Here is a 15,491-nt window from a genome sequence, read left to right as displayed (position 1 = left end):
TTATTTGGTGTTTTTTTGCTAATTGTAATAGTAAAGTTGGTTTGTACTTGGTGTACAAGTAGGCTACAAAAATTTGATGACTGTGTTTTGTGCTTTTGTAGCTTTATATTTCTGGACTCGAGAGATTGTAGATTTGTAATGGTAAAACTAAGGTTGAGTTAATCTTAAAAATATCGAAACAACCTAAGTCATTTTGTTCTGTTATGTATAGACGAGATAGTCTTATCATATGGGACAAAGGGTGAATGACATCTGGAGATAGATGCTAGGGGTGAAAAAAACAAAAAAGTTTAAGAAGCTCTGGCCTATACTGACATTCTGTAATACAATATACCTAAGCAAGCTTTTTTGTAGTGATTTCTTTAAAGCGAAGGGGGTTACATTACTTCTTCCCTGTTTAATTTGCTATTTATTAGAATTTACCATGCGAAAAAAAATCGAGGAAAAGTGCCCTTCCTCAAGGACAAAATAACACAATTAAGCAACCTAAATCTATCGCGATAAACACGACGCACTTTTTATAATCCATAAAACGCCTTGACTTTACGACAAAATATTACGTTTGGGTCTAAAATCGACAAAAGTTTATGTTTGGGTAACTAGTATCAATTCAAGGACGAACTGTGGCCTCTACAAATAAGCAATTTCGTTGGGTCAAAATAAAGTCAAAATTTGATAAAAATAAAGTCAAAAATTGTTTTTTAGGTCAAAATAAAAAATGGCCTAATGATGACCGATTATTAAGGGTAGGCAGAAATGACTTTCAACAAATTAGCAACATACGTACAATACCGATTTTTTTAAGTATAGCTGCCTTTTTCAGGTTCTAAAGAATAAAATAATATATATCAAACCATTTTTTATTTCTTATATGTCTAAAAGCGTTATTTCAAAAATTTACTGACAAATCAGGTGGTTTAAATAAACGTTATTGAAATTTTATTTAATAAAAACATTTGCCAAGACAAGTCGCTAAAAATGGTTTGTACGTCAAGACATGGAAAAAAATTAAGACAAATAGAAACATAACTGTTGTGCACTTAAGTAGCTACTTGTAAGAAGCGAGTTAATTTGTATCCGACCCCACAGATGTCATACATGTTCAATAAATGCATGATGTGTGTTATAAAACTATACGTTGAAAGTAAAATACAAAGCAGTGACCCACACTTTGCATGCTTATAATGCAGTATCCAATTAAGCGGGGCACTGTATGCGCAGTGCGTATCCTATACGTATCATATGATGTAGCCTATCACACAGCGTTTAATGGGATGTTGAAAAGATGATTTGTGTTAGGTTATACAGATTGGCGCTTGTCTAAAACTTTATGGTTGATCTAGAGCAGGGGTTCTTAAACTGGGGTCCATGGACCCCTTGGGGGTCTTTGAACTAGTTTTAGGGCAGTAGTTCTCAAAGTATGGGTCGCGCAGGGTCAAAAAATGGGTCGCTCTATGGTGATTTAATCCCGCGCAAACGAACTTTTTTCATTTCATTTTTCAAGTATTTTCAATTCAAATCATAACGAGTTATTGCATGATAAGCTTTTCACGTGGCTTCAAATCTGTAACCTGGATTATTGCGTCATAAGTGGTTTTATGAACGTTTTGATGGCAGCCAAATACAGTAGATGTTAAGAAAGCTTTTAGTCACCACAACAAGCCACGCTGATATTAAAAAAGAAAAAAATCAGTTTAATCAATCACACTAAAATAAATCAATTATTTGTTTGTAATCAATCATTGTTTCATAGAACTGTGTAGGCTACTATATCTGGTTGTCGTGTCTTTTTTTATTTCATGCATATCAGAAAAAGCACATTTTTTGATGTTTGAGGCTTGGGTCGTGAGATGCTCATAAAACTCAGATTTGGGTCGCGCTCAAAAAAGTTTGAGAACCACTGTTTTAGGGGGTCCGTGAAAGCCCAATGGAAATATTGTGTATATTTAGTAGGTATACAATTTATCAAAGAAAAATAAATAAAAAGGTTTTGCACTGTCTTCACTTTCACATTTTTGAACCGAAATCAGCTGATTTATGAAGTCTATCCTATTGTGACGTAAATTTATGACGTCACTTTTGAATTTTTTGCCTAACGTGGTCCACGCGCGACAAAAGTTTTCTTAGGGGTACGCAGTAAAATAAGTTTAAGAACCCCTGATCTAGAGTTCAACAAGTCCCCAGAGCCTTATGACCAATTGCTGTAGTTATATTGGTAAATTATCTACATACAAACTATAAGTATACCTGCTTTTGTTAAATAAAACCTGTTTAGTTTTTTTTAAGGAAAATATGACATGCGATCTGCATCACGGTCGCTATTCAAAAAAATTACTAGACGTTATACAGGATGTTGCTTAGGATTTTTAGGGATGTCCGATAATATCGGATCGGATCCGACACCCAATTCCAAGTGATAGTATCGGTCAGTGTTGTTAAAAAGTCATATCAAAACGATTTAAGTGCTAGTCAAGTCTTTTCAAACAATAAGTCCCACTTTAAGTTATAGGTTGCCCAAGTCAAGTCCCAATCAATTATATTATTATAGCAAATCACTTCCTGGTTAAAATCACAAGTCAACTTAAGTGATTTTACCAAAACGAGTCAAGTCAAGTCATTAGGAAACAGACATAAGTGCACTTAAGTCAAGTCATTGAAGTAGTTCAACACTGGTATCGATACCCGTAGAATACTAGAGTGTTATCGGTGCCAAACAGATTTTAAATTAGTGTTGGAATTTTAGCCACAATTTGCAATCAAACGCAGCGACTTCTATTTTGAAAGGGGTTTTTTTAAAACGCCTTAGAAATATATCTAAACGTTTCAACCCTAAAAAAATCGGCCAAATAAGCTTAAAAATCGGCCAAATAAGTTCTTTTAAAAGTTTCAATTTCATCTATTTGGTTTGTTTGGGCGTAGTAATGACTTAGTTTGGCGTCGAATCGGGTCGCGATACTTTCTGCACAAAATATAGCGTATTCGTATCGTAATGTCCAGTATCTAACATCCCTATCCTCCCAAGAACCATTACATATTGTATTGTACCATCCCCGATTCCCCGTGTAAGTTTGCTAAAGCGGATTGTTAATTGGCTATGAGCAACAAAGAGAAAATATTGTGCTGTAGAATGCCGCTTGACGAAGCTGTTTACCTACAATGTGAAACACCGTGATTATTTCCAAGACAAAGTTTCGCGTACCGACAGAACAATTTAAGTTGTGGCATAGCCTTAGTTTACCAAAAAACTAAATTACAATTATGCTGTACGTTCTATCGTGTTTGTGGTGGCGGAGATCTAAGCTGAGTTTGGGCAAGCACGCTTCAACTGGTTCTGTACAGCGACAAGGAAAGCCTACTGGAGCGCACTAGACACACGAAGTAAGGCTTACTTCCTCTAATTGTCTGTTCAAAGTTATTCATCTTACTTGATGCGGGCGCTCGAAACCGATTTTTTTTTTATAAATGTCAGATATGACTTGAAAAAAAACCCGGAAATATGTTAGTACATTCACTTCAACATTCATACACATTTGAGTTTTTGTGACCTTCTGTATACGTTTCGACCCACGACAACGGCATACATGTTATACTGCGACGTGAGCTTTAAAAGTACAACCGAAATCAGTCGGTCAATCATAAAATACACTTGTCCAGTTCACATTACTTTTACTTCAAGAAAAGTGAAGGGAGGACATTTCTGCGAAGCAGGATTAAAAGTACCGGGTATAAAACAAAGAGAAAAAAATAACAGTAAATAATTCAGAAGGAAACGCGATTTATTTTTCATATTTGCAGTCTTGGTTGTTTTCTCGTAACCGCCCCTGCGTCTAATACAATATCACATCAACATCACTAACCTGCAAAAAAAACTGTATTTTTGCCTATTTAAGTAAGTAAATACAAAAAAAATATATTTAGTTAAGCTATTTATGTTGCTAGAAGATCCTAGCCCATTTTTGATAAAATTGCTTTAGTCCAAAGCGCCGTACGTCCTATCGCAACATCGAAAGAAAACGTTTTAGCTTTAACGATATAAAGGCGTTTTAAGGCGTTTTGCGATACAAGGGATAATCGTTATAGCTTTTATATTGAAAGTTACCCCTGTCCAATCTAAAACTTTAATCAAATAAACGAACTGTGTTGTGCTCATAAGATTATACTTTAACGTCACATTTTTTTGTCACCTCTGTGTACCTCGAAGATTTGTAGAGACATTTCTCAAATAAATGTTCCATTTTGCAAAAACGTGTGTCACTACTTTCATGTTTTGGGGTATGCTCAGGATGAAGAATTTGAGAACCACTGCTCTAGATGTTTGATATTAACATGCAACAACTAAATTTAGCCTTTGTAAAGAATACTCCTAAACGTATCTTAAAACATATTAAAACATCTACTTTTTTCAATTTGTCTCATATATATGAGTCTTCAAATCTACAATGTTGACGGTTACCTAATCTAAAGAGCGGTTTGCCAGCCGCTTTAAGCGATAACGTTTGGAACAAAAATATATGAAAGGTGGCAAACGTATAGGTTGTGTGAAAATTAACGACCACCTCGCCCTTTGTAATAGAAAAGTTGTCTACTGGGAATTATTTCTCAGACACAACAGGACGTTAAAGTCTAGTTTATTGGCGTGTCTAGAAACTAAGGTTGGGCTGCAACGTTTCCTCTGCAATGTGTTATTGTTTAGGCTACATGCGTCGTTGTTCGATTTTAGTTGACGTTTAGTTGACTTTACAGGAAAACAAACAGAACTACTTCATTTAAGGATTAGTAAAACGACATAAATTGTGTCACTTTGTCCAGTAGAGAGTCGTTAACTACCATATGTAAGTAACCACCAAACCATTAACGAAAGAAGCAGCGCCATGGATGATCTCAGGTTTCACGGCGTAGTTTCAAATCACGTTTTATTTACGTGGGCGAATTGAACAGCATCATGTCATCACTTCGCACAAATATAAACCGATGCATGTGGGCCGTTTGAATGTTTTCTCTATTTTAATGCACAGCAACGTTTACATTTCAGCTTCAGATGTAGCACATAAATAAATAGTTGTTTTTTTCCATGGTAGGTTCGGATAAGCGCATAATTCAAAGGAACATAACTGTTTGACATATTGATTTTTGTTCAGATGGGAATTCTAAACTAAAGATTGTAATTATTTTAATTGGATATAAGTATTAACATGGCTAATAACGTAAGTCGAACCTGCAACGCAACGCCTGTTACTGAGATCGGAATCGTAGCTATCGTACCTGCAATTGAGGTAAGAGCATAATATAAAAATTTGACGCAATCTGTTGAGAATCAACCGTACAAGAAGTTTAACCATAACTGTAATTTACAACCGATTAGTGTAAAATTAGGTCTGTTTCCGGGATAAACCCTGTTTTTTGCTAAATGCAAGATAATTGCTGATGATTGCGATTTGCAGTAATGACTTAAAATGACTTTACGTGACATAAGTTTGTTGGACAAATGACTTGAATTTTGGGATAAAAAACACCAAAATTCCTGCTTGTAAACCCATTCCCTCGAAAAAAGTTTTTTAATACCTTTAATTTGGTTTTGGACTTGACGAGCTATAACAGTTACTGGGACTTGACCTATGTTATTTTTGAACAAAAACTTCACTTGGACTTGAGTTATTTTGTAAAAGACTATGTTTGCAACACCGATAATTGCCAAAGATGCGTGTCTGTTTTTGAAAATATCAACCGTTTGGTTATTTGTGTCGCTGTTTCTTTACATTTGTTAGTCGGATTTTTCACGTCAGCATACAAATTGCGGATTCCCGCGTGTTTTGTGAAGGTGCTAGTGAACGCTTTTGTGATCGTAGCGGCGATTCGAGGAAGGCGTAAGCTTCGCAACAACTCGGTCTACATTTACGTTGTGAGCCTGCTGTCAGCAAATGTGATGTTCGGCATCTTTTCCTTCTACGCTTTTCTCAGTAAGGCCTCTCCTTTCGAGCACGGGGGCTGGTTAGTCACAGACGGAGCTCCAATTCTCAGGTTAAACAAAGTTTACATAAATAAGCCGAGTTAAGGAGGTATTTTCCTAATGAACGTGCAACACACCTACAAATGTTCTGTAGGGTACATAAGGTCAAAAAGAAGGTCGAAGCGCCTACGTTAAACGCAACGATGTTTAGTCAGCCTTATCTGCTTTAATAATTGTAGGCCTACTATATAGGCTATACCTAATCCTAATTTGAATTAAATCGCATTGTGCAATTTACAAATTTTTACCGGAAAAAAATACAGTTGCAAAAAAAGAACCTAAGTGGCCTACAGTAATAATTGATTAACCTAATAAAGTTTAAACCCACTTATACAAGCAAACGACAGCATGCGAGCAAACAACAACAAACAAACAAATAAATAACGAAGCTAAATACTGTTGTTTTTGTTCGTGGGTTTGATCTAAACGTTTTCTGAATCAGCTCGATTGTTTCCTGTTTTACTTACGCTCGTTTAGGTATTTAGGGGTAAATCATTTTTGTATTACCATTTTATAGCAACCACAATGCGGTTGGCTAAGACAAAAAAACGTTTGTAAACCAGATATTAAGTTTAAGTACCTTGATTATTAAAATGATCGGTTGGTTATATTGGGATTAAACCACAAAATGTACCGTAGGCCAGAGATACTTTTAGAAACTGCCCCCCCCCCCCTCCTTTCTTCTAAACAAAATGTCAGGACCCACCAGATGTCGGAGGCATGAATATTTTTAGCGATGAGGTTACAAAGTAACGCTATACCGTAAATTTATCTAAAAAAAACTCCTGTTGTTCTTGACCGAACTCATGCATCAACATACAGGTAAAATCCATAGTCTAGCAACAAAAATAAAATTTCGTTTATGTGGTTTGAAATGGCATAACTTTTAATTTAAAAAGATGCGTGATACAAAAGACACATAAAAAGATTCGCATATTGCTCAGAATAACAGCATTCATAGTTCAATTTATCAGAAATTTCACTATTTAAAGTTTATGAGTTACATACCGTAGTATACATATAGCGCCTCGGTGCTGAAGAGTTTGCTTAAAACGGATAAAAAATAGTGAAACACATTTGCCCAAAATAATCGCTATAATATGGTAAAAGCAAAAAAACGTAGTTTGGAGACTGGAGTTGAAACCATGGCCTCTCTTAGATTCGACAAACCAACGCCATATCATAAGAATATCGTTTGTTTCGCCACTACAAAAACATCTATGATCCACCAAAATATTTCCAGGCCCTGTCCGGTGGGGCATTTACCTCACTTTGAGAAAAACTCCTGTGGACAAATACGTATAAACTAATAAAATATTACTGCATTTAGTTTGAATTCTTCACCAAAATTTAATTGCTGCAGAATCAACAACAGCGTCCCTTTTCACATAACAGTGAAGACATGGTGGGGATTTCGTAGCGCTTACCAGACCACTCTATTTCTCACAATGAGCGCAAATGTATCGGCCCTCATCTATGGATTGCAAAAAAGTTCGTACTTCATTGGGGCTGGTGGTTCTAGCGGCCGTGAAAAGCAGGTATAGACTTGTACATAAAATATCATTAGAGCTATACACTACCACTTTAACCGTTTCAACTAAAATTTCACTCATACTTCATGCATCTAAATTTGGTCTCATACGTTCACGCCATAAATCAAAATTCTTTAAAATAATCAAATAGAGAATATTCTGATGGTTGGTGGACGTCCCCTTCAATATATAGTGACCTATTTTGTTTTGCAGCAACGCGACAGTGTAAAAAAGAAGAGAATGAAGGCACTTTGTACCACGGCAATTTCGTGGCTGATTCCATTGATCATTTCGATAGTTGCCGGTACAAAATGGAACTGCTTACATCTGTGCACATGCTTCGACGCTTACTACGAAACGCAGTGGATGTGCCAAGGCGGTAAGACGCATTAAATTGTTTGCAAAAATACGTACGGTATCCACGCAATGGCATTGCATGTTATAACTTATAGACCAAGAATTAGCAAACATTTCAGCTAGCGAGTCGCAATATAAATTAGGTATTTAGCAAATAACCGTTTTGAGTGAATTACTATGTGATTAATTTTTGTACAAACACTCCAGAGTTGTCGCAAAGACGAATAACACGCAAAGGTTTAAATACCTGGTAACAGATGATAATTTATGGAGTTATAACAAACGGTGCTCTTTAAAATCATACTAACCGGTGTTTCGGTTTGTGTTATTAGGAGCGGTCACACTGCATTGTTACGTTACAGTAGGCTAACAAATTTGACTATAAAGAACAATAGCTTTTAGTGGTATCACCTCTCTATAAATGAGGATATACTCTGCTGCAGCTAAATCGGTGTTTCTACCTCCAAATTGGGTCGCCGACTGCAGGAGTTTCAAATCGTTGTATTTATTAGGATTGATGCAATTCGAAGACTCAATCCTATTCTTCCAGCCAATGATTACATATGAACATTTTGACACAATTAACTTTGCTATTTCTTTATTTATCATGGATAATTAAATTTATTAAGCGAACAAAGGCACATCAGAAAATGATAAATTTCACGAGTCCTCCATGGGTGAGTTAAAAACGTATTTGAATCATTTAACGCTTGCCACACGCATTCGTTCTGCTGTGTAACGGAAGTTTATGACAAAGTTCCGACAGTAAACACTGCGTGGAGTAATTTCATGTTACGACAACCAAACATGTCGGCCAGAAAATGGTTCCACCTCTTGGTTAGACAATTTTGAATAACAGACTGTTAAAACCAGGTTTATTATTAGTTTACCATAGCAAGGGACTAACGAAGAGTGCATTACTGTTAATCTCAAACGTGGCTATAGCGTTACCCAGTACTTTCTTGTCAAATAATAACGTAAACAAATGACATAAGAGGCACTTCATTCGTCAATACATGCTAAAAAACTTAAACAAATTAAAATCACGACCCAATTAAGCACGCTTTCTGAGACAGGTTCCCTAAAACCGAATCAGGAACTTTTTTTTCAGTTTCTTAAAGTGGGAATTTTTCTGTTTGATTTGGTTGCATTTAACCTCCTTAATGGTTAAATATGTAGTGGCTAGTTTAACGTTAAATTTAAATTTACCATTATATAATTGAAATAATTGTGTGTGACTTGAGCAGTAAACTACAGTCAAAAAGCAAGCCTAAACTATGCGATTGGCAACATGCCATTTACTTGCCCTGACTAATGGTTTAAAGCGTGTTATGCTGTGTAATACCTATAGTGAGATTAAACTTAATTTTTGTTAAAATTATTTCAAGTCAAAGTCGTTTACAAAATGCACGAAAATCGTTTACTTTTTAATTTAGTGTTGAATTACATCAACAACGTTTTCACGGTGTTTATTTTCCTTTAAAAAATATACGGTATGCACTAGTCGGCAATTAATCACGCAGGCCACTTCACTGTGTATCTCTTATTTAGATAAATGTAGGCTACTGTTCAGTAGTTGCTGTGCCTTTGTCAATGGTTATTGCCAATTACCCCGTTTCCTATTTCGATAATAGGCTAGGTAGGTCTTTGTACATCTTTCTGCAATACAAACTTTTTCATTTTGTAGGTTGAAAAATATTCGCCCTATAGAAATAACCGTTAAACTGCTGTGTCCAGATGTCCACCGAGAGTGTAGTCGAGTTTTTGAAACCGCGTCAAACAGCTTCATCGCAACAGTCTTTGCTATATGGCTTCTTCTGGCGGTCATATTGTTCGCAATCATGTTCACAACCTTTCGAAAATACAAGGAAACTGTAAGGTTTCGCAAAGCCTCAGCTGTTCAGTCGATATCATACCCACCAGAAACCGCAACTTCACCAGGTAAATCAGGGTGGTCCAAGGTTAACAGCATCGCGGGCCACAATATTTCTTTGATATTCTTGGCAGGCCGAATAAAGTTGGCTATATATGCGACATGCGTGCTAGGAGCAATCATCGATTTTCGTATGGTGGGGGCATGAAATGTTTAAAGATGACCAAAAAAAGCCTCGACAAAAAGTAATGTGATAATGAGACTGCTGGCAAAATAGTGCGCGCGAAGCGCTAAAAAATTGCGTATTTGACAAAACAGAATATTGCATTTATAAGCGTAGAATGTTTTTAACTAGATATATTTGGCTAGAATTGCATGATGGAAAGGTCCTGGGCGTTTACCTTTAGTCACTGTGAAATCGTGGAAAACAATATTTTCCCGAAGCGCTATTATATTTCATCGTTCATTTACCTTAAATGGCAAAAAAATAATTTATATAGGGTCGTACTTTTTATGTTATGTTTATCGGTACATTAAAAAGACATAAAACAAAACGCAAATGTAACCTACAAGTTCGCAAAACAGCCATTTTGGAAAGTTCCATATAGGACGTACTGCGACTTTCAAACCGGTCTAACACATACAAAAATTAAGCGTTCTTGCCACCCCTGGATAAGAACTTGATGGGCGATAGTAAACCGGTTAATTTATTTAATAATGTAACTAGGCGTATAATCAAACAATTGCAATACGCGTGCCGATGATCGTTGGTCAGTTATATTTATTTGATTAAACCCTTAACTTTACGTATTACAATAATTCAACAGTGCTTCGCGGGCTACAAAAAATGATGAGCCTGGGTTTGGGCCACCCTGAGGTAAATACTGCTTCGCTTCAAAAAGAGTTATATTATATCGAATTACTATTTTTACTTCCATCGACTCTTCTTTCCTTTTTAATTAATTAAGGCAAGCGATAAGTGACGAAAAGCGCTTTAATTTAATTAATTTTTTTAATTATTTATTTGTAGATCTAATTTTATCACAGCATTTCCATAGTATGGTATATATATTTCGCCTACATGCTACACATTAGGTCCACAATCGCAATTTTAGTGAATGTTTGCTATAAATTTTGCAGTAACAGAAACAACAACTCCGTCTGAAGCGTTGGAAGAAAATGTGTTTGCCAGTCCCAAGCGAAAGGTAACATATTGTCAAGCATTGCCCACATAACACATTTCTTTGTTATGTCATTAACATAAATGTCATTTGGAAACGGGCCTAGGGAAGTTTTAGCAGACCCGATTTTGTTCCGAATTGTTTCTTCTGGAACTTGCTCACATCAGAAAAAATGCCGAATATTTCAGTTTAACTGCCAACATAAATGAAATTACTTTACTTTGCCAAATATATTTCTCTAGGCCCAGTTAACGAATTAGCGCAAGTTGTGCTTAATTTATCGAAATTAATATACTCTTTACGATTTTGAACTCGTACAGTATTTTTGGAAAAGCTTCCAATATAATACAGTATATAGCTATTGTTGCGGGTTCCAATAAATACAGTATAGCTACTTGTTGCGGATGCAAATAAACCACTGTAATCGACGCCCACTCATACCAACAATTAATATAAGCAACACTTCAATAATACGGCGCTATATGACTAATGCAGCAGTTAATATTTTATAATTATTATATTTTCCTTATAATAAATATTTTGTTTTACTAACATGTATTTTATATCGACGTTTTACTATTGATATGAGTCAATAGAAAAACTAGGTGATTGCCATTAAGTTGGTTAAAAAGTCAAACATCCCACTGGCCTAAATATGTCATTTAAATAGGCCTACTATATTCGGCCTAACAGAGTTACATTAATAGTTGTAAAATATATTGTTTATACTTAACGAAGTACAATATTTTAACCATACATTTCACAGAGGCCTCAGCCAAACCTGAAGCGAGCTCACAGTCTGCATCTCGTGAAAGTCCCTGTTATCAGTCACAACGTAAAAGCAATGCTCATCTTGTCGATTCTCTTTATCATTTGTTCTTCACCATCAATGCTCATCTCACTGGTCGACCTTGCCACACACGATTACGTATTGAACCTTACTGCTGTACTTTTCAGTATCGCTACAGTGTACATTTACTGCATTGCATCTCCTTTAGTTCTAGTCTACTACATGTACGGGCTACGGTACGCTGTCATTAACCTATTGGAGTTCCTCTCATGTTGCACCAAGACCACATTGGTGCGCGGAAGTGTATCCAGTCAAAAGCATTCAACTGGTAAATCTTAAAAATAGGTCATTCTTAAAGGAACAGCGTAAACATGGTAATGACTTTGTTCGAAAAACAAGCACTCGAGTAGAAGAGATTAGGCCGTCTGAAACTCAATGGAGTATAGATGTGTTTTAACAAACGTAAAACTTTCAGAAAATTAGCTGCTTTTTCGATGTAATTTTGATAAACGCTATACTTTGCGAAAACGCCGTAGCACTAAAACAACATTCCTGCGACATTACTCGAATCTAACTTTTTGCCCAATTACAGCAAAACAAGAGTAACTTTTATTCTATTTTATAAATCACGTTTAAATGTATTGTGCATTTTTTGTTACTTTGTTTTATTTACCAAGTATGCGGGTAATAATTTATTAAACATATGTTATAGAGCAATTGAACGTTGGGAGAATTTAAGATATTTAAACCATTAATTAATTCCCAGACTACGGTCGGTTGAACGACCAAAGTCGAACTCACTTTTGGAAACGAACTAAAAATCATGACATTCGTGTTTTATTTGAATTAAACCTTGTAAATTATTTTTAACTTTCAAAAGGAAAACTTTTAATAACACAACCGAAGTAAAACTTTATTATACCATTGCACGATCTAGGTTGATTAAAGGAATAATTGTTTTTTAAGAAGTTCATTGTATCAAAATATCCGAGGTTGCAAGTTTATAGCAAACGTAGACTTAAAACAGCTAGATTATGACAGTAGTAAATGCTGCACACCACTTCAAAATTCAACCGCAAACATAAAAACTATTATCTTGCAATTAACAAACAATATTTAAAAGGTGATTCTAACAAACTTACTCTTAATAAACAATAATAAGAAAAATTTGACATCCAGTTCCACATTCAAAGTAAATATTCGAGCACAATAGTTTTACCAAGCGGCTTATGATATGATCTGTTAACTTATTATTAATCGACAGACCACACGTGGAAAGATATGAACTATAGCAACATAGCATTTAAGAATTTTGGTCACTGAATTTTTTTTAAAAGCGCAAAAATGTCATATAAGATACTGCGATTTCCACCAAAAACACACACACCAAAACGTACAAAGACACCACGAATTTCATATTTAGCTGTTGGTTGAATAAATTTAAACATCGACGTTAGGCGCACACAGCGAGGCGAAAGTGGCGCAATTTATTTTTTGTAGCCAAATTCAGCTGCATCGTCTTCAGTTATGTCGCCGTATCTCCACAAGTTCAACTGAAAAAAAGGAAAGGGTGATATTTATATTGTGCTATAACGTTTTGGTAAATGCTCAAGGTTATTATCAGTCTAAAATGAATATATCCTGATAAATAATAATATTTATGATAACAATTGCTAAAAATCTCAAAACAACAAAAGAAATGTCGATTTTAAGAAAATCCATAAATAGTGTTTTTTTAAGTTATCTCTGTAAGAAGAAAATATATTATTTTATTAATTCTGCTAAAATAAAGCAGTCTTGTAAAACATTTGGTAAGTGAAATGTAAGCAATTTAAATTTTAGACTGTTCTTAAGCTTAGTCAGTATTCTAAGTTTCGCAGAAAAATGACAACATTTTTTGTTTTAAATTGGGATTTGGTAAGATCGTTTTGCAGCAAACTGCGCGAAAACGTCAGTTTCCTGAAATTTGAAACAAAAAAATTATTTAAAAATATATTAAGCAAATAAAAACTCACGTGTTGCTTCTTGGCCATTTCCTGTTCCTTTAAGTACTCGCCAATCATTGCTTTCAGACGTTTTTCGCTGCGTTTTCCGACTGTACAGAAACCCTCGGCAATCAGCGACTTGCCACAGTCCACGTTGTCGTCCTACGTGAAGGCGTGTGTTGTTAATTGATGCCAGGAAAATAAATTACACTTTAAGTATCGTTGCGACATTGTGAACTTACTCAACTGATGAATGAATTGACAGTAAACAAAACTTGGCAGAAATTAAAAAAAGGCTTAATTTTCTCTCTGTCACAATCAAAAAGCTGAAATGTTTTTTTATTTAAGTATTAGGGTTATAAATAGTCATACCCCAAGTACAACCTCAAAACGAGTCTTTTTGTAATAAGAAACACCATTGGTGGGCCTGACTTACATGTTCCCTGAGAGTTCCCTTTTGTTCTCACGTAAAAACAAATTTTTAAAATGCAACCAATAAACACTTACCTTGTTAGTAAGTGTCACGTGATCAATCACATCTTTGTATTCCACGTTGAGCAGAAATTGAGCATTTCCCACCATTTCACACAACGCCCTGAAAGCGTCTGAAAGCGAATCCGGCTATAGGGAGAAAAAACATCAGCTATTATTGGGAATATTAAGACCAGAGCAACAGCTGGCACATGTGGGACAGTTAATGGAAAACCTAAAAAAATAGTATGGAAATTTGTTAATTTAGAGTTGCTATTTTTGCCTACTTTGCCTATTGGCCAAGTATTGGGCAAGTCAACCAAGTTATTTACTTTAAAAATGGCGTAATTTAAAGTTGTAAATTTCAACCTTTAGTCATCAAAGGACCACCTTTTAAAAAATATCCGACGGACTACTTTGCTATACTGGCACCTCATGGTATAATCATACACCAGTAAACTTAAGTTTTAGTTTAAAATTTATCACCAAATGAATAAAAACAATGACCGTAATAATAATTTCCTACTAAAATCTAAGCCTAAACTACGCAAGGTCAGGGATAAAGCATATAAAGTTAAGAAGTTAACATGTGTTTTCGATAGCAACGTTTTTGTGAAACTAGAAAGGTGAGAGGCATTACGTCATGATAATATAGATCGAAATTAACCACGTTTCTCGGTTCTTTATCCTTTATTCTTTATATAAATGAATTTGGCCTTCTGCTGTAGTAAGAGATGCACTTTTCAGTAATGTTTTATCACGGATTTTCTCTGTTGGCCAATAGAAGAAAAGCACGTTAAGAACCAATGTTAAGAAGCACAATTGCCACTCTACGATTCATTCACAAAAAAGTAAGAGGCTTTATAAGCTGACATTGACATATCGAATCCATTCATGATGAAAATACTTACATCTTCCGGTGCGCGTATCAACGCCAAGGCATACTCGTGAGCTTGAGGGAGTAAAATATGCGTGTTGTACTCGGCCGGCAGTGAGCTCACACGACTGAACGGAACAACTTCTTTCTGTAAATATTATATCCAAGAAACGTGGTCGTAAATAGGTAGAACATGTGTGGTCACGAAAGTGCAAAAATGTATTATTTTTTTTAATTTTTTTACAACCTAAATAACATATCAGGCGTGGACAAAAATATGAGTCTGAGCTCTTTTCGAAATTTCCCGATGCTTTATTTGTATCAATTAAAATACAACACAATACTATCAATGACAAACTGAATGTGTACAGTAGGAAGATATCTTCTCGCCCTTACACGTAAATGACGACAATGGCTT

The 15,491-nt window shown here is 35.3% G+C and overlaps 2 protein-coding genes across 3 annotated transcripts in view; one reads left to right on the top strand and one right to left on the bottom strand.

The window, feature by feature from the left end:
- Positions 1-5,070: 5,070 nt before the first annotated feature.
- LOC146136608 (uncharacterized) lies at positions 5,071-12,606 on the top strand. 2 transcript variants are annotated; one of them, XM_083395121.1, is made up of 7 exons: positions 5,071-5,273; positions 5,819-6,018; positions 7,371-7,545; positions 7,753-7,918; positions 9,634-9,837; positions 10,910-10,974; positions 11,717-12,606. In XM_083395121.1, exons 1-7 carry the CDS (start codon positions 5,193-5,195, stop codon positions 12,077-12,079), a joined length of 1,254 nt encoding a protein of 417 aa, XP_083251247.1. In that variant the 5' UTR covers positions 5,071-5,192; the 3' UTR covers positions 12,080-12,606. The 2 variants fall into 2 exon arrangements, with proteins under 2 accessions (XP_083251247.1, XP_083251248.1); XM_083395122.1 differs by lacking the exon at positions 9,634-9,837.
- Positions 12,369-15,491, bottom strand: part of LOC146136606 (staphylococcal nuclease domain-containing protein 1-like) — a 26,733-nt gene continuing 23,610 nt past the window's right edge. The window contains exons 19-22 of the mRNA XM_083395120.1: positions 15,108-15,221; positions 14,233-14,346; positions 13,756-13,887; positions 12,369-13,293 (exon numbers count right to left, since the gene is read on the bottom strand). Coding sequence (XP_083251246.1) covers positions 13,228-13,293; positions 13,756-13,887; positions 14,233-14,346; positions 15,108-15,221 — 426 coding nt within the window. The 3' untranslated portion in view covers positions 12,369-13,227. The remainder of the gene's footprint in view (positions 13,294-13,755; positions 13,888-14,232; positions 14,347-15,107; positions 15,222-15,491) is intronic.

Source organism: Ascidiella aspersa, chromosome 8 (assembly GCF_963924565.1).
Source record: "Ascidiella aspersa chromosome 8, kaAscAspe10.2, whole genome shotgun sequence".
NCBI classification, from domain to species: domain Eukaryota; kingdom Metazoa; phylum Chordata; class Ascidiacea; order Phlebobranchia; family Ascidiidae; genus Ascidiella; species Ascidiella aspersa.
Note: the sequence above shows the minus strand (reverse complement) of the source record. Positions and strands in the feature narration are given on the sequence as shown.